At 39.0% G+C, this 20,598-nt stretch overlaps 1 protein-coding gene across 3 annotated transcripts in view; it reads right to left on the bottom strand.

The window, feature by feature from the left end:
* The window catches only part of LOC112116024 (ubiquitin-protein ligase E3A), a 99,639-nt gene that overhangs the window by 17,906 nt on the left and 61,135 nt on the right, over nucleotides 1–20,598 (bottom strand). For all 3 annotated transcript variants that reach the window (XM_026650386.1, XM_026650384.1, XM_026650388.1), the window contains 2 exons: nucleotides 18,977–19,287; nucleotides 9,254–10,512 (listed from right to left, as the gene is read on the bottom strand). In XM_026650386.1, the coding sequence (XP_026506171.1) occupies nucleotides 9,254–10,512; nucleotides 18,977–19,287 (1,570 nt within the window). The remainder of the gene's footprint in view (nucleotides 1–9,253; nucleotides 10,513–18,976; nucleotides 19,288–20,598) is intronic.

Consider the following 20,598-nt stretch of genomic DNA (forward strand, 5'->3'; position numbering starts at 1 on the left):
AACAAAGAAAGAAGAAGTGGGACCGCTGAAGACTGTAGATGGAGTGGAGATTAAGGATAATCTAGGCATGGCACAATATCTAAACGAATACTTTGCATCGGTCTTTAATGAGGCTAATGAAGGGCTTAGGAATAGTGGCAGCGTCACGGATGGGAATATGGGGGAGGAGGGGTTGACATTACCGTATCCGAGGTAGAAGCCAAACTCGAATAGCTTAACAGGACTAAATCGGGCGGACTGGATGATCTTCATCCGAGAATATTAAAGGAACTGGCGCGAGAAATTGTAAGCCCGTTAGCGATAATTTTTAATGAATCTGTAAACTCGGGGGTGGTACCGTTTGCCTGGAGAATAGCTAATGTGGTTCCTATTTTCAAGAAGGGGGGAAAAAGTGACCCGGGTAACTACAGGCCTGTTAGTTTAACATCTGTAATATGCAAGGTCTTGGAAAAAATTTTGAAGGAGAAAGTAGTTAAGGACTTTGAGGTCAATGGCAATTGGGACAAATTACAACATGGTTTTACGAAAGGTAGATTGTGCCAAACCAACCTGATCTCCTTCTTTGAGAAAGTAACAGATTTTTTAGATAAAGGAAATGCGGTGGATCTAATATACCTCGATTTCAGTAAAGCGTTTGATACGGTACCGCATGAGGAATTATTGGTTAAATTGGAAAAGATGGGGATTGATATGAAAATCCAGAGGTGGATAAAGAACTGGTTAAAGGGGAGACTGCAGCGGGTTGTACTGAAAGGTGAATTGTCAGGTGGGAGGGAGGTTACCAGTGGAGTTCCTCCTGCAAGGAGATTTGGATGACCTTGTAAACTGGAGTAATAGTAATAGGATGAAATTTAATAGTGAGAAGTGAAAGGTTATGCATTTAGGGATGACTAACAAGAATTTTAGTTATAAGCTGGGGACGCATCAGTTGGAAGTAACGGAAGAGGAGGAGGACCTCGGAGTCCTGGTTGATCGCAGGATGACTATGAGTCGGCAATGTGACATGGCCGTGAAAAAAGCTAATGCGGTCTTGGGATGCATTAGGCAAGGTATTTCTAGTAGGAATAAGGAGGTGCTGGTTCCGTTATACAAGGCACTGGTGAGACCTCATTTGGAGTACTGTGTGCAGTTCTGGTCTCCCATGTTTAAAAAGGTTGAACTCAAACTGGAACAGGTACAGAGAAGGGCCACTAGGATGATCCGAGGAAAGGAAAACCTGTCGTATGAAAGGAGACTTGAGGAGCTTGGTTTGTTTACCTTAACCAAAAGAAGGCTGAGGGGGGATATGATTGCTCTCTTTAAATATATCAGAGGGATAAATACCAGGGAGGGAGAGGAATTATTTCAGCTCAGTACTAATGTGGACACGAGAACAAATGGATATAAACTGGCCATCGGGAAGTTTAGGCTTGAAATTAGACGACGGTTTCTAACCATCAGAGGGGTGAAGTTCTGGAACAGCCTTCCGAGGGAAACAGTGGGGGCGAAAGACCTCTCTGGCTTTAAGATTAAGCTTGATAAGTTTATGGAGGGGATGGTTTGATGGGATAACGTGATTTTAGTCAATAGGTCAATAACGTGCCATCGCTGGTAATTAGTAACAATGGTCAATGATGGGATATTAAAAGTTACTACAGAGAACTTTTTCCGGAGAGTCTGGCTGGAGAATCTTGCCCGCATGCTCGGGGTTCAACTGATCGCCATATTTGGGGTCGGGAAGGAATTTTCCTCCAGGGTAGATTGGCAGAGGCCCTGGAGGTTTTCCGCCTTCCTCCGCAGCATGGGGCAGGGGTCGCTTGCTGGAGGATTCTCTGCGACTTGAAGTCTTTAAATCATGATTTGGGGACTTCAACAGCTGAGTCAAGGGAGAGAATTATTCCAGGAGTGGGTGGGTCAGCTTTTGTGGCCTGCATCATGCGGGAGGTCAGACTAGATGATCATAATGGACCCTTCTGACCTTAAAGTCTATGAGTCTATGAGAATGTATTTTCTGCAGAGAAAAAAAATCTGCGGGGGACATGAATTCTGCATGTGCACAGTGGTGCAGAATTTCCCCAGGAGTAGAATGTGGAGAAGGATAATGTAGTGGCCTTGAGGATTTTTATAGGGAATTCCTCTCATGCAAAAGGGGCAGCATGAAAGTATGTACATGTTTTCTAGATAATTTGACTAACTGGCAATGAAGGCAAGCATCACTGGTGGAGCAATGATGGGTACTGATGGCTCCATACCATATACAAGGGGGGAAGGGGGAAGAGAACTAAGCCATGAAGGGACCTAAAAGTGAAGCAAAGAGGTTAATGGAACTAAAAGAGGAATGATCAAATTTTATATAAAATTTACAGGACCCCAGGGTACACACAGTTGTGGTTTAGCTGAAAAGGACTGCCCATTTGGCTTCCCATATCTTCAGTAAAAATTAATTCATATTTAGTCTCAAAGGATCAAAATATTCTCTGGATATTCAGTACTTGTGTAGCAAAATCCCATAGAGTTATATTAGGTTTATATTGGCTCTCCCCACAACTACACTACATCTACCTGTTGTGTCTCAGTTCAAATTTAGGACTGTAAACTTTTCACAAAAGAAAATCTTTTTTTGATGTGTATAAGGGGTCCTGATCGGGGATCATATATGCTACTGCAATACATAGCAAGAATAAATATTTAAACCAAGTATGAAGCGAATGCAGCAACGATTTTCATATTATTATATTAACACTGGACTAGAGAGTCTCAATATCACAGAGGCTACTTCGTTACTTTGAAAAGGTCACAACGGTGTTAATGAAGGTTCTGTCACTGATCTCCACCTTGGGTAGATGGGAGTCCTCCTGCCTACTCCCTTTCTGTTTACACTTGGCTTTAGTACTACCCACCTCATCTCTTTGTTACCCAATCCTTTTTCTCACTGACAGCTAACCATGATGTATTGTTGGCTTTGGAGTAAACTGTTGCTGGCAATAAATACTGTATTGTAAGTTTTATGAATCACAGAAGTTACAAGGAACAATGCACAGTTTCCGAATAATTTCCTTCAAAACACTATCTTTTCATAGGCATGGTACTCGGATTTTCTTGTCATATTAATGGATTTTATATTAAATGAGAGATTAAATCTGCTGATATGAAAGTTATTTCAGATTGGCCTTCTCAACAAGCAGTAGTAATTAAAACTACACTGTTAGAGTGAAGCTGGCTGGACAGATTGGAAGTCCTCAGTATGTCTACACTTCAGTGTAAGTCTGTGCTTGAGCCGAGGTTCAAGCCTAATTCCCCCTTGTGTTTATACTGCAATTGTCCAAGGTTTGGACCCAGGGTCCTGCAGGGCTGGAGGGTCTGAGCTCGAGTTAAGCCAGGACCCAGGATGTAAGCTCTATTCTGTGTTCCCTGTAAGCTGTGCGCTTGGGCGGCAGCACAGGAGAGATTTAAATGTCACCCAGCTGATAGAGTGCACACAGTCAGCAGCATGTGTTCAGGTGCCCCTCCCCCCACATTGCTTTGTCCTGCAGCTGCTCCTGGGACCCTCCTGCTGGCTGTGCAGAGGAGGAGGTGGGGGGAGGGTGCTGATGTCAGGCTGTCCCCCTCCCCCGCAGAGGATTTAGATCATAGAATGTCAGGGATGGAAGGGACCTCAGGAGGTCATCTAGTCCAACCCCCTGCTCAAAGCAGGACCAATCCCCAGATTTTTGCCCCAGCCCCCTAAATGGCCCCTTCAAGGATTGAACTCACAACCTTGGGTTTAACAGGCCAATGCTCAAACCACTGAGCTATCCCTCCCGCCTCCGCAGAGCAGGGCAGAGGGGAAGTGTTATTTTAGTGTTTAGAGACTGGTCTATGCATTTTGTAATTTTTATTTCTCTTACACTTACATTTAATTCTTTGAGTAGTGAGTTCTAAAATCCCTAACCTGTCCTGGCTAGAGTAATTATCCCTATGGTAACTTTTTAAAAATATATATTATATCTAGGTTTTTTGTTTCTACTGGTGGTGCACATAGGCACATACCTCAGTGCACATAAGAAAATTTATTCCACACATGGATGGAAAAAATTAGAGGGAACATTGGTCCTATTGCTTTGCAGTGTAGACACAGCCCCTCTTGACTCGGGTACCAGGAGTCAGTTGGAAGTATCCTACAATTCCATGGGACAACTTCCTTAGTCCTCTCTATCCCAACAATATGCAATGCACTCTCCTGAAAATGGAAGTCATCCCCACGTTGTGAACAGCAGTAGCTCAGGTCAGCATTAACTCACTCTTTTCAGATCAATGATCTGCAAGCACCCTGTTAGTGAGACTCCTAAGTTTGCAATGCAGAGCGAACCAATCAAGCCTTTTGCCAATCGAGCTGCTTTCTGGTAACATGAAGGGCAGGCAGTACAGTTTTCCCACAATGCCCCATGGTCCTAGGACTAGAGCAGCCACATTTCAGTGGGGGAGGTGGGGAAGGGGAGAGGGCTAGGAACTCTGGGATATGGTTACTTTGACTCAGGCCTGTGCACTGCAGGTTCGAGCACATTTTAGAAAAGTCTTAACATAGAGTTAAAATATAATGTAGATGCTTAAGACCAGGGTTCCCTAACATGGGCCAGAGGACTTGAGTCCCAGAAACCCTGGGCTTACATTGCAGTTTAGACATATCCAGTGAAGGTCTAATGTGGAGGCCAGCTTTAAAAGTGCCAAAAAAGGTGGGCTTATCTGAGCCACTGACCTGATTCCACAATATGCTCTAGGTTAGAGCAAGGTTAGGTTAGGTTAGGTTTAGGCGAGGTTCCTGGGGCAGCTCAATTCAAGTCTGCAGGGTTATTTGCTTCTAGGGTCAACCTTGTCCCTCAGACAACTGCTGCTTAGCAGGAAAAACAGCTCTTAGTAGAAAGCATAGATAACAGACCACTGCAGTCACTAACAGACAGTCAGTGAACTATATCTAAACTGCAATGGAGGCAAAGGAAAAACTGTTTGACATGCAATAGTAAAAGAACATTTTGTGCTCTCAAACGCACAATTTATACGCTAGACCTGTATTTTTTTTAATCACAACATAGAAATTATTCAAATCCTTACTTTTGGAAACAGAAAATTAAGTATGTTTACAATTAGTTTTATTTTAATAACTATTACTTTTAGATTTTTTTAAAATTCAAAATGGTTTGTCAGAAGAAAATTCAGAATCTTGGAACAGAGTATCAATGTTCTCTGCCTAATGATTGTGGTAGCACATCCAGCATAAGGAGGAAGCTGCACAATCACAGTGGGTCTAGAGTTTGAAGGAAAAGTAGTATCAGAGTCTGGTGGCATAAGTCATCTTAAGTATAACTTGCATGAAGTGCAGTTACTTGTACTCCAAAAATGACCGTGTCACTGCATACTTTCATAGTTATCCCTTAATGACTCCAGTCAAATCTATTCTATTTACAAATAAGGATAGTTTTCTTAACTGACAGTCCTCCAAATTCAGCCTGGAATTAGTCAAGCTGAGTTCTTTCTTGGTGTGGGACCATCGGCAATAAAGATTCTGCAAGTGGAACTTAATTCCATTCAAGGAGTATAAACTGGAGAGGAATTAAGGTTGCTCATTCATAGCTGTAATGACTCTGAGGTGGTCCATTCTAATCCAACAGATGAAAAAAAGTGGAACAGCTTCCCTACAGGTATAAGGAAGTAGACGGAGCAAAGAGATGGAACTTTAATAAAATTTTGCATAAAAGATATGTCTAATCAACAACAATCACTACCACCTTTCCATCCTTCCACCAAGAAGCAAATTAAAGCAGCTATCTAGGAAGTATTTCAACTACTAGTTTAATATTATATTAAAATACAATAGTGGGTCAGCAAAGTTTTATTTTTACACTACTTGACAGTACTCAAGTAGTGTGATCATGGAGTGGCTAGCAGTCTGTTTTTTCAAATGTTCAACAAAGTTATTTATGCTACTTATTAATAAATTATGCAGGAGATTTTTTCAGGTAACTAATTCTATGTACTTAAGTGGACATAGTCCTCCTAACTCAATTTTAATCTAATCAATAAAACCACAGGCAATATATTTGGGGATGATTACTGCATGCCTCAGCTGATGTTATGAGGCACTTGGTTGAAGGAACTAATTATTCACAATGCAGTTATTCCTTATAAGTGAATCATCATATGAAACTGAATTAATAAAGAAGAAATTAGCTAGACCTGTACATTTATTGACTGCTGAGTATGTAATGACTTACTGTTGCTCAGACAGCTTAATTAGTGTTCATAGCAATAAAACAGTTTCATAATATGCAAAAACTCCAAGATAAATTAACATGAAAGTTGCAAATTTGAATGTATAAATGTCAAAGTATTAAAAACATTCTTGCAGCAGCATTAACTCACCCATGAACTAAACACTATATATAAGTATTTAACAAATTAACTATTAATCTAGTCACATCTGAAAGTTTTACTTTGAAAATCGGGGAAGTGATCCTAACGATATCCATTTACTAATACTTTCAATCATATTCAAGCTTGTATGCGCCTAAGTCACTTTTGAAAATGAGGCTTAGAAGCCTACATCATTCATCAAGTGCTTTTAAAATTTAACCCCTAGTTTTACGTTACAAATTTCCTTGATCATAATGGAAGTTAAGGATATTAAACTACAAATTGTTTTGAATACCAGTGAGGACAGAGAAATAAGAAAGGTACTATAAATATTTGCATACAAACTGGGATACTTAATATTTGGTTGGCATTCATGTAATTGCTTTTTGTCAAAAGGCCTCAAAATGCTTTACAATGAGGTGGCTAAGCATATTACAGAATCCAGGTAACCCAAATCCCCGTTTTCCCCTCTAACTACTAGATTACACAGTTTTCCTGTTCCAGGGTTTTTATGTTATGGACCAAGGTAAAAACCCTGGAGCAGGAAAGCAGTGTTATCTAGTATTTAGAGGAAAAAACTGGGATTTGGTGCCAATCATATCTCAAACTGTAATGTATCAGGAGATGTGTTGTAACTAGTTTCCCTCACTTTGTGGTTATATAAGAGCCAGGCCAAAGTGTCACATTTTGTATCCTTGCACAGTATTCCTTAGGTCTAATGGATTTCTTCATGTCCACACCAGCCTACATGGGATCCCTTACTGTATCTGTTGGGGAGGGCACCCACAGTTCCCTTGCCTGACAAAGAAAGTGAACCTTCACTTCCCTAATGGTGGAAAAGGTGGTCTTTATTTCCAGGAAAGGCCAGCAGCTCTTGTCCCAGCTAACACACACCACAATTCAATTCCGCTTGTCTTAACTGAGATCAGGTTTATTAGAAAGCAATCAAAACTGAGCCAGTTGAAAATGCACATGTTCCTCAGATTAACATTGGGAGGCAGGGAAATCAGTTCTTTTGTTCTTGTCAAAAGATTTCAATTTCCTTCCACAATAAGCAATTTCCTTCTAAGGCTTGGTCTACACTACCAACGTATGCTGGTACAACTACATTGCTCAGTGCTCTGATTTAGTCACACTGCTGAGTGACATAGTTATACCAACCCAACCACCAGTGTAGAAAGCGCTATGTTGAGAGGAGAACTTTTCCTGTGGATATAGCTACTGCCTCTCAGGGAGGTGGAGTACCTACACCAATGGGAGCAGCTCTCCCTTCAGTGTAGGTAACGTCTTCACTACCTTCACCAGTGTAACTGTGCCGCTGCTGCGCAGTAAGTGTAGATAAGCCTTGAGTGCTTTTTCACATATTTGCATATTTTTTTCCTCCTCGATCAGTCCTCCTTGCATGAATTTACAACGTTTAATACTCCTTTGAAACTGGCTGTTATCTAGTTTTAGCCCATCCTCTCAGAGTATTATAAACAGAAAAAGTGTACTTTGCTTCCTGCTGTCCCCCACAATTTAAGCATCTAGAAGCCACCTGGAGTTTATGCAATAATCCCATTAGGTTAAACACAACACCACATATTTGGTTATAGCTATAAACCAGACAAGCGGTGAAATCACTAAGCACATTCTTACTCAAATGATAAAAGATTGGTACACGGAGTAAAGTTAAGCTTTACAACAACCTGGCTGTTTCTCAGGTGCTGAATGTCTCAAAAAAAAAAGCCATTTTTCCTCCACAAGTTCCGCGCTAGTACTTGAAGCAGGACTAAGTTTGGTCATACTTATCACCAGCCAAGAAGCAGCCAGGCTGTTTGAAAGTTAAAATGTTCTCACAACATTGAACTGGGAGCTTACTTGGGGCTCTCAATTCTGTTTTTTCAGTAACAGGATAAACTAAATAAATTTAGTATCACCAATGTAGTTTGTTAGTAACAGAAATTATAGGTAAACAGTAGCTGAGCACATAGAAAGACTTGGAAGGGGAGAAGTGGTCTGAGACAAGTGAACCTTAAAAAAAAGTTAAATTGTTATATTCATATGAGAAAATATGTTTATAACTACTCTCCATTACATGTTATTTATCTACTATGTACTATTTTTCATAGTGAATGCCTTGCATAACCCACTAATTCCTTTGTGCTCAAAAGTGGTTCTAGCAATTTTTTTTTTAATATTGAGTTTTAATTTAAGAAGCCATATCCCTAGAGTAATAAGGCTTGTCAGAGTACGTATTAGCAGGTTACTGGTGCAGTTTTCAGGTGCTCGAAGCCACTCTTCCTTCTGCCCTACAAGCTGTGGTTTACTAATATACTTAGATGAAGCCACAGGAGTATTTTAAAATGTAAATTTTACTCATTATGTGTGCATTCAAAAAATTAATTTTTTAAATAAAAGAAACTTCTCTCTTTTGTGGAACTCAAAACAATGTAATGGCTTTTGTTCAAACTCCCTCCTGAAAAATAAAATTCACCTTTTGACTAAGGTCAAGTATAGAACATTTCAGCCCCAAAGGATAATTTAAAGAAAGTTTGTTCAAGGGAAAATAAGGAGCTTAAATAGACATGAAAGGAGTTGGCATGCCAATGTCCAGTAGCAAGGGCTGCATTCAATACTGGACACCACACTACTAATGGACAAGATGTTTATCAGTTTAGGTTCAAAGTCTGCAAACATCAAAGGGGTCATGCTTACTATCCAAAGTAGTCCCATGATGCTGTACCCTCAATAGTGTGTGCAGGATAGGACCTTAAGTTTGTACCACCCATTTCACCTTGAAGAAACCTAATAACTAATAAGTACATTTTTGCTTTTGAGGTAGTGAAGGGTTCTAGCTATTGTTACAGTATAGCATATTTAAGTTTTACATTGTTGCATGACTTACCCTGACAAGTGCATCATCTATGATGTGATCACGTCTCACTTTGAGTCGCAAATATGGGTTCAACTGCTGTCCTTGAACTAAACTGTAGAGCACAGTTATGCGTCGTTCACTGTACATGCGGATTCTATTGTCATAATACAATCCCAGGTTCTTGGTAACAGCATTCAATATAAAGGGACATGTCATAAAAGAGAATTTGTTTTCTGTTTCTACTTTGAAGAAAGTGTAGTCTTTGTCCATTTCTAGAACATCATTCAGTGGTTCATTAATAAATTCTTCAAAAGGGATAAGTGGTTTTCGGCAATCTATAGTTTTTACACCAAGCTCAGTTTCCAGTGGGTCCACTCGAGGCCCTTTCTTATTTCTTCTTTCCTCACCCAGAAGCTCTTGAAGAGTTAATTCACTGGATTCTGGGAGGGGCTCTTCATCTTCCTCTTCATTGTGGTCTGTGTCCACATCCCCTCCGACTACATTTGCATAGTAAACCATTTTCAAGCACTTTGAAGCAGCAACAATGGCATCATCATCATTCACTAGATTCCGACTGTTGAATTCATTGCTTATGACTTTGTAGGTGATAAGCTGTTGAAATGTTTCCATCATTCTCCGAATCTGCTCTGCACTGTACTTAGACCACAATCTGACTAGTTTTGCTTGAGCTGCAAGGGGTAGCTTGCTCATTGCTTTGCAAAACAAAGGCAGAGCCATTTCCAGATATTCAGGGCTATGAAGATTACCATTCTCCATAACAATTACAAACAAATTCAGATAGTTAGGATCCCGAGAGTACACATTATGGTAAGTCAAGTCACATTCTACATTAGGTGACAAGTATACAAGTGCATTTAAAAAGGCAGTTTCTATTTTTTCGTTAGAAAGTAATCTACTGTAGACCCGTCTGACTGCTTCAATATCTACAGATACTTCATCGGGGCCTAATTTTTGTAGGTTGTTATCTCCTTGTGTGTTGTCACCTACTCTTGATGAAGATGATGATGATGATGCTCCGGAATCTTCCTCCATCGCAGCAGCTGAACAGGCAGCTTTTTCTTTTTCATCTTCATCCTTATCTTCATCCTTTCCTTGAAGAGACTTCAGCTCTTCCTTGGTATGCTGCTTGGCTTTTCTGAAACTTTGTACCAATGCCTCAGCACTAGAAAACACTCTCCCAATGACACGGATTAGAGGAGAATAGTCCTCTCTCTCTCTACACAGTTCAAGAATTTCATCTACCTTCTCTTCTGTTAGGTAAGTCACATCTATAAAGTTAAAAAAGAGACCACACTTGAAATTTACTTGATACAGTAAATACATTCACCTTTTATCAAGTTGCAATGATATACACAATTTTTTACCACCACCTCACATCTAATACCTCCTACTCTGACATTGTTGAATGAGTTTAAGACAAATTTACTTTGTAATTTCATTAACATGAAGAAACAAACTCATCAATTTGCAGTATCTATCGTACTCGAATGTTTTACTCCTTACTTCTATGGAGCTCTGTGACCTAGGAGTCAATTGCAATGATGAGAGCTTTGCAACAGAATTGTAGGAAAAATGAAATACATTTGGTAATATATAATGGTATTATATCCTGGAAACAAAGTCAGTAAAATGTTTAAATGTGTAAAACTTTAAAAACCTTAAAGCATGAAGACGAACCCATCAACGTACTTGGTAAAACTGCCTCCATTTGATGTTATAGGACAGGATACCATTGTTTTAAATTAATCTTTACACAGTTCTTAAACATCTGTTGATCAAATGCCCATTAAAGTAACTAAGCTGAAAATTACTAAAAGTATGGTCACTGCTCAGTAGCAACTATTTATTTTAAGGTACCATAAGAAATGTTAACTTTTTAAAAAAATAGATTCTTCACAAGAGAGCTAGTCAGTTGTTTATTTTATGATACAGTAAATGAAGGATAATATAGTCATTTATAGTAGTAATTTCTGCAACAGTTTCAAAAAAATCTCATGAATATGAAACATAACATGTCTGAAAAGCATTCCAAAAAAACAATATATAATCAATATCAATCTCAGAAATTCATGCTGCAATGTATATGACATACATAACTGACCTTGAATCAAAGGGGTTCTTCTGTATGTGCTGGGCCACTTTATTAGTTAAAAAAACTCTAGTAGGCAACCTTAAGAATATCTGTTAATGTTAATTCAAGTCTACACAAGTTGATTTTTAAAAAGGTAGTTTCAGTGGGTGCCAAACTGTGATTCTCATAGATATGAAAAAAATCTTATTTTGGTGAAAGATTTAAGATTTATCCTTTTTCCCCTTTACTGTTGCTGCTTTTCTCTCCATTCCTTCAGAAGCCCTTCTGAGGCCCTGATCTTGCAAACAGTTAAGTTGTTTGTAAGTTACTTATAAATTACTTTACCTACACCAATCTCATTGATTTCAGTGGGATTACCTATGTGCATAAAGTTACTACCATGCCTAAACGTTTATAGGATCAGAACCTAAAAAGGTTAATAGATCCAAAAGTTAGAAGGGACCATTGTGATCATCTAGTCTGACCTCTGGTATAACGCAGGCCAGAAAACTTCCCCGAAATAATTACTTTTGAACTAGAACATATCTTTTTAAAAAACACACCCAATCTCGATTTAAAATTGCTAGTGATGGAGAATCCATCACAACCCTTGGTAAACTGTTCCAATGGTTAATTATCCTCCCTGGTAAAAATTTACACTTCATTTCCAGTCTGAATTTATCTAGCTTCAATTTTTAGCCATTGAATATTGTTATACCCTTGTCTGCCAGACTGAAGAGCCAAATATTTATTCCCCATGTAGGTACTTATAGACTAATCAAGTTGCCCCGTAACCTTTTCTTTGTTAAAATAAACAGATTGAGCTCCTTGAATCAATCACTATAATGCATGTTTTCCAAACCTTTAATAACCCTCATGGCTCTTTTCTGAACCATCTCCAATTTATCAACATCATTCTTGAATTGTGGATGCCTGAACTGGACACAGTATTCTGGCAGCAGTTGCACCAGTGCCAAATATAGAAGTAACAATCTCTCCATTCCTTCTCAAGATTCTCGTTTACACATCCAATGATTGAATTAGCCCTTTTGGCCGCAGTATTGTACTGGGAATTCATGTTCAGCTGATTAGCCACCATGACCCCTAAGTCTTTTTCAGAATTACTGCTTCCCAGGACGGAGTGCCCCTTTTTGTAATTATAGCCTATATTTAGCAGTATTAAGACACACATTATTTGCTTATGCTCAGTTTACCAAATGACCCAGATCACACTGTATCAGTGACCTGTCCTCTTCATTATTCCACTCTCCCAATATTAAGTCACTTGCAAGCTTTATCAGTGATGATTTTATGGTCTCTTCCAGATCACTGATAGAAAGTTAAATAGCATAGGGCAAAGAATGAAGCCCTGTGGGATCCTACTAGAAACCCATCTGCTTGATGATGATTCCCCGATTACAATTACATTTTGAGAACATCCTATCACTTTGCAAGTTTTTAATCCATTTAATGTGTGAAATGTTAATTTTATATTGTTCTATTTTTTTTAATTAAAATATTGTGTGCTACCAAGACAAATGTCTTACAGTAATCTAAGTATATTACAGCAACACCATTATCTTTATCAATCAAACTTGTAATCTCATTAAAAAGATACATCAAGCTGGTTTTACAAGATCTATTTTCCATAAACCCATGTTGATTGGCATCAATTACATTATCCTTCTTTAGTTCTTTATTAATCGAGTCCTGTATCTACCACTCCATTATTTTGCCCAGCATAAATGTCAGAGTGACAGCCCTATCATTACCAGGGTCATCCTGTTTACCCTTTTAAAATATTGGCACAACATTAGCTTTGATCCAGTTTTCTGGAACTTCCCCAGGGTTCCCAGACTTAGTGAAAATCAACATTAGCAGTTCAGCAAGGTCCTCCGCCAGCTCTTTTAAAACTCTTGGGTGCACGTTATCCAGATCTGCTGATTTAAAAATGTCTAACTTTAGTATCGGGGGTAGCCGTGTTAGTCTGTATCTACAAAAACAACAAGGAGTCTGGTGGCACCTTAAAGACTAACAGATTTATTTGGGCATAAGCTTTCGTGGGTAAAAACCTCACTTCTTCGGATGCATAGAGTGAAAGTTACAGATGAAGGCATTATATACTGACACATGGAGAGCAGGGAGTTACTTCGCAAGTCGAGAACCAGTGTTGACAGGGCCAATTCAATCAGGGTGGATGTAGTCCACTCCCAGTAATAACTACTATAGTAGTTGCTGTTTAACATCTGTGATATTATGCCTCATATTCTTCATAGAAATATTGTTATGATTTGAATATGGCATAACTAAGATGTTTTATGCAAGACGGGTCATGTGAGGTATCACTGGAAAGGTTATGATTTACTGAATGTGATTATCCAATTTGTATGCATGCATCATTTCTGTATCTGAAGTTAGAAATATTGACCTTGTAATAATTACAACCATGTGTATACTTGGGGAATGCTCACCAGACAATATGCAATCAGCCTGGATGGGCCATTAGGAAGGACAATAGGACTTTGAAGATACTAATCTCCCACCTTCCTGAGAAGTTTCCTGGGATGCTGCTTTGACACTGCAGGGTCATGTGATCATGTTACTTGGTACAGGTTACCATCTTGAAATGCTGGTACTTTTCCACGGGAAGGGGTTGGAATCAAACTAGGAAACAAAGCATTCCCGCCACATGCAAATCCTATTTAAGGCTGGGGAGTGAGTTAATCTTGGCTCTTCTCCACTGCCTCCCTGCCCAAGAAGGAAGACTGCTAACAACACTTGAAGAAACAAAGGAACTAAGCTGGGGGAGGTACGGACTAAGCCCAGGTGAGATAGACCAGATCATCAGAGAATGAAAAATGGAAATTTAAATTTCTAAGGAATATGTTGCAGACTTAAGAAAACTGGCAAAATATAAGGATTACAGAAGTGTGGCTGTGCAGAAAAACCAAACTCCAATTTTTCTAATAATCTGTGGAAGTTCATATCGGAACAATGTTCCTGAAAATAGAGGAAGGACTCAGATCTTTAACTTCTTGTCCATGTGGGAAAAAAGCAGACTCCACTCATTTGCATAACATTTTGCTAAAATACAAAGCTGTAGTACTGAATGTACTAGAAAGTAATTCCATTAACTACAATTATACGTTAGGTTTGTTGCAGCATACATCTAGAAACCAAATTGTGATATAAAAAGGAAGTGATAGTCAACTATCTCAAATATTTTCGGTCCTATGCCACATGATAAGTTTCATAAACCAGGTTTATGAAGTACTAAATTCACTGGCTCTGGACTACAGTGGTTATTAGCTGGACTGTATAACAAATTGATCATTTTATGATAGTGTTTATTGTTGAAATATACTGCATTTCAAATCTCACCCACTTCCAGCAAGAATATATGTATCATATTCTTCCATGTTAACACCCGAAAAACATAATAAAAAACATATCTAATGCATGTTTCTGACCAAATAGCTTGCATTCCAGGCACTTAACACAAGTTTTATAGCTTCATACCCTATAAGCACAGTCCAACTGATGTGTTTATATCTCGGTAACATTACCAGTGACATAGGAACTACCATACCAGACCAGTCCAATATCCTGTCTCTAATAGTTATCAGCACCAGATGCAAGAATTCCCATAGCGAACAATTACAGAATAAAATGACCACAGGAAAGTTTCTATCTCCTTCCTATCAATTAGTGCTAGACATATGTCCAGAAGTATGAGGTTATAGATCCCTTCCAAATTTTTTCACCTTCGCCTTCTCTCATGTAATTATGGATCGTTCACATTACCCATATAAACAGATGACGCTTTTCAAAAAAAGTATTTTTTTGACGCTTGGTCTCGATGTTTTATAGCAATGAGTTCCATTTATGTGTCATGCACAGTATTTCCTTCTATCATTAAGTGCGTTTGCCTTTCAATTTCATTGAATGTTCTTGTGTTATGAAAAGGGCAAATAAGATCACCAGATCCATCACTTTTGCACCATTCGTTATTTTGTCTCTATCCTATCCCCTCTTAGGAGTTTCCCTAAACAAAACAATCTTTTCAATCTCTTTATATGGAAGCTTTTTCTGACCTCTAACTATTTGTCACTCATCTCTGGACATCTAATTCTGCCTTTTTTTTTTTTTTTTTTCTTCTTTTTTTTTATTTTTCTTTTTTTTTTTTTTTTTTTGAGAATGATCAGAACTGAATACAGCATTCCAGATGAGTGTGCGCCATTGATTTATATAGTGGCATTATATTGTTTTCAGAAATATTTTCCAGCGCATACTTTATACATCTTCACGTTTGCTTTTTTGAGTGTCATTAAACATTGCATAGAGATCTGCACTGAGCTCTTAACACCACCACCCAGATATTTTCCCTGCATGGTCACACTTTTTAGGACCCAGCAATATGAGTAGTTCAAGTTATTTCTACCGAAGTACATTACTTTGCATTTTCAACAGTGATTTATTTGCTACTATTTACCCATTTATCTAGTCTCGTTACATCTTTCTCATATTTGTCTCATTTAACCTCCACAATTGTGAGCCATCTCCAAATTTTGTCACCTCATCATTCATCCTGTTTTCCAGACCTTGAGAGTATATTTATTAAAGAACAACAGAACATGGGACTTTGGGATACCTCATTGCCAATCTTTTGCCTTGTTAAAAACTGACTGTTTGTTTCTACTCTGTCATCTGTGCTAGATGTTCTGTTCTTGCAGCGAGTTGTCCAGGAGCAGAAAGAGTATGGTGCTAAGGCCATGGTCAGTAGCAGCAGCATAAAGCACCACCTCAGAGAATTTTTGGCAATGAGTCAGCAGAAGCTCTAGCAGAAGTTGCCACAACTACTCCCCTGGTTGCTCTTGGAACACTGCTAACTCCTTGGAGGGTTGCTCCTTTCTCTTGGGCTGACTGAAGAGACAGAGGCTGATGTGACTCCCTTCCTGAAGTGATCTGACCAAAAGAAAATGGTCTCTCTCCTTAACAGCAAATGAAACAAAGGTCCCACACTTTCTTCTATGAATTGGGGCTGCAGCTTTGAGAGACTGGCCTGAGTTGGGTTTATGGTCAGTAGCACAGATGGCTAAGGCAAACCCAGATGGTTGTTTAACAATGGACTTGGTGGGCTTTGTTTGGGGAAGCTGTTGAGCTTTTGGATTTAGTCACTTCAAAATTGCTGTTCAGAATCAAATGTAATAGCAGGTTGCTTACCCTTTTCCTTGGCATTCTAAAATTTGATTGCTATTTCCCCAGCACTGCAGCTGCAGAAGGACCACTGCAGTAATTCAGGATTTCAAATTCCTCAGAAGTAAATTTTGGTTCCAAAGCTAGTTGGGAGCCTCAAATGGACTTCATAAGTTTTTTCCTCTAGGCACTAATGCTCTGCAGAGGATGGTCAGTCTGTCCAAGCAGCTATGGAGACAGGCCAATACTGGCAGGTTCTGCAGTGGTTGGGGCCTAGCCTGAAGCAGCGACTCACAGGATTGGTCTGCCTCCAGAGTTCCAAGGAAACCATTGTCTAGAATCTACGCACATAGCTGTGAAGAAGTAGAGAAACTAAAAACACCCTGTTAAATATAGAAAGATTAAAGACAGATTATTAGACAGAATTCCCTCTCACCACAAAAATGCAGAAAGTGACACTTGCAACAATCACTCTGTCTAGATCAGGGGTCGGCAACCTGCGGCACGCATGCCAAAGGCAGCACGCCAGCCAATTTTTACTGGCACGCTTCTGCCAGCCGGGGTCCTGGCCACCGGCCCCGCTCAGCCCGCTGCCAGTCTGCGGTTCTGTCGTGGGGCTCCTGTAACTGTAAAATTTATTACTGGCACGCGAAACCTTAAATTACTAAAGACTTGGTACGCCACTTCTCAAAGGTTGCCGACCCCGGGTTTAGATGTTGGTTCACTTTCTCCAACCCTGTAAGAAATTAGGGGCCAGGTCCATCTCTCACTATGGTCTCGTATATAGTGCCTAACACAAATAGTCCCCAATCCTGACTGGGGCCTCTAGGTGTTGTAACAATACTATAATACAAACAGGATGGTACACTACAGGTGCAATACATCCCTTTATCCTTTGCTAAAAAGGTTATACCTTCCTTTTAGTTAATTGTTAGTGAATCCCAACTTGCATGTCTGCACAACCTGTTGCAACAGTACCTTAGTAATACTAATTTTGGAAATATGATGGGCAGTTCCACAGTTAAAGGCTTTGGGTTTTTCAGTTAATGTGGGATTTCAGTCTTTGCTAGGGATGGAAGTAAAGTATTGGTCATAACCAAAGTTACACAAGTCACTCGGAGTACAGATGTAATTTTCTGGAAAGCCAGAAGTAAACAGGTTCAACTGTTAAGTGTTCAAAAAAGTATGAAGTGACAGTTTTGGGATGTTGTATTTTTTTCAGATCTCTAACTTACAAATGAATTTGTTTTAGCATACGTTTTAGCTTTTATAGATGTAGGTCTAAACAAGATCTTTCCACAGGACAGGTATTTTTTCCGTTAACAACCAAGGAATTAACATTATACGTCCTTAGCTGTTTTTTTTCTTTTTATTTATGACATTAAGCCAGCAAATTTCTGTGTTTACTGTAGCAACCTTATCTGTAAGTTAATGATTTGCGTGTGTGGAATATCAACAGGCTTAGCACAAAGCCACACTGTAAGAACTGGCTGGTTTTCTGGAGTTTGGCCATAAATCCTCCTCATCCTAGTACCAAAGGAAGGTACAATTCAAACCCAGACTCTAGAATAGACTCTATTTTGACTGGCTCTTCCTCACCCAAGCTTGAAAACCATGAAACCAAGCTGGCCCTTTCACTGTTCCTTTCCTCCTTTACCTGTCTGTTCCCAAACACAGAATTCAGAGGCCAAAAATGAAAGGTACAATCTTGAGAATCTATTCAACTGAGGAGTCATGTGACTGAGCAGTAAACTGGCAGTACTGAAGCATCCGTTACATTAGCACATGACAACACTAACTTTTGAAATTTTAAGACAAAAGAAAACATGTTTCCATAATAACCTAATCCACCCATATATTTTAGCAGGGATGTGGTGAATATCCAGTTTGAAATCAATTCTGGACATGAATCCAGCCCTTTTGTAGTATTTGTAAAAATCTTATTCTAAAATGCAGCCCAAATACCGAATACTTAAATAGTTATGTAGCAACAGTCATGGCCTGGCTTTTCCCCGCCACACCAAACCTGCAGCTCTCTCCCAGTGAGAGCCTTAGGTTCCCTTTCCAGCATTTTATCCACAGTGTTTGAATTCAATGCTTTCTCCTTCCACATATAACCCCATCTTTTTCTCCAGAAATCTCCATCCAATTTCCCACAATATCTAGCCTACTCCAGTACAGTTCTCTTTCCCTTTCTCCATACAGGCTACCAGTATCCAATCTAATAATAGTTAGATATTCATAACCACTACTTGCTATCCAACAATTCTGAACATCCTAATAATCAAATCACTAGTTTTTATTACAATATCTGCCTCCAACCCAGAATCCTGTATAACTGTTCACAGATTATTACCTAGAGTTGTAATTTTAGATCTATATACTGGACATGAGAAACATCTACAAGCTTCCAACACCACCATTTTTAGGAATTTTTATTTTATAAAGATTCTATAATGCCTTACCTTTAAAGTCATCTCTCGGGCCTTGCATTTCCTTCTTGTTCATTTTTCTGTCAGTACAGGAGTTGTTATGGGCACCTTTGGAATTGTTTTCTAGGTAAGATGAGCTCGTTCCTTTCTTGGAGGGATGAGGATCACAGAGTTTTGCATTAATCTTATAAAGCTCGAGGGCCTTAATGGCTGCTGCATTGTTATCCATACGGCGAAAAGTTGGACAGGAAGCACAAAATTCATTCGTGCAGGCTTCATTTCCACAGCCCTCGGTTAACTGGTGGTAGTAGCGTTCTATTAGATGTTTTGCAGCTGCTCGCTTCCTGTACCAAACATTCAAACAGTAAGCACAAGGATTAGTACGGCTTTCACATACAAAGCTCATTCAAATTATCATCAAAGCAGAGATTAGTCAGACACTGAAATAAAACACTTCTGAATCAAAGGATACGCATTAGGAGATTTTGAAAATGCAGGATTCTCATTTTGACAAAAAAGTATATTTAACGCACAATTTAGTTGCAGGTCATATGTAAACTGAAAGAGAAGAAGGTTTTTACCATGTTTCTCCAGCACTAAAAGTTCTCAGTTCTACATTCAAATGTAATACTTATGTTTACTATGAAAATTCTGCTGGGGGAAACTAACTCACTCAGTTAAAACTGAGGTATAAATTAACTGAAGCTAAGTATCGCGATATTCCAAATGTAGAATTAGTCTTCTGTCACGTTACAGGCAACATTTCACTTGGTTAGCTCATCAACACCTTGCGTAAGCACTTGCATGACACTGTCACACAATCTGAAAGTCTTGTAAGTTTATGTTTTATTTTATAAAAATGCTAGAGTGACATTAAGTCTGTCCAAGCTGAAAAGCACCCCTTGATTAATTTAGGACCCAATCCTGTTAGGTGCTGAGCATCTTCTACTCCCATTGAAACCAGCGAGATATAGATCCTTTAAAAATTACATTTCCATTTTTACAGCATTCCAGGAGCAAAAACGGAACCCTGTCCTATGTTTATTTACTTAATACTCAGAGCAATTACACTGCTGAGAATAAAATAAAAGAGAAGCTCAAGCCTAAAAGACTATTTCTCCTGGCTCAAATAAGGCATTTGAACCCCTGACTAGTCTTTCACCAGATCTTCCCTTCTCTTTTTTTTCTAATTATATTTGGTGGTGCAGTACTTTCTAAAACAGATACTAACCTAGTGCCATGTACTGTTTCAAAGATACAGCTGCCTCCTTCTCCCTGGTTTCTTTTTGAAGTGGCAAGCTGCAAAGAGGAAACTCATCTGAGCCTAGCACTGTCAGTAACAAAAATCCTGTAATTGGGCAATGAATGATACAGATACATCTAGATACAAAGCTGACAGAGAAAATATGTTGTCACCAGCACTGGCTGTGCACCCAGAACAGCTGGAGAACGTCACTGCTCTACACTGAAATAAAAACTTGAGTATCTGCTTCCACGGCGTGTCTGCATTTCATCAAAGTGTGAATGAGCAAGGTTCTATTTTATATTTTACCATTTAATTCTACTTATTCCTTCAAATAGTTCTGTAAGGCATTATAATCCTTCCTAGAGTTTTACACTTGTGTAACAACAAGATTTAAATAAAACATTATCCA

The sequence above is a fragment of the Terrapene carolina genome, unplaced genomic scaffold (genome assembly GCF_002925995.2).
Source record: "Terrapene carolina triunguis isolate 2854851 unplaced genomic scaffold, T_m_triunguis-2.0 Scaffold25, whole genome shotgun sequence".
In the NCBI taxonomy this organism is placed as follows: domain Eukaryota; kingdom Metazoa; phylum Chordata; order Testudines; family Emydidae; genus Terrapene; species Terrapene triunguis.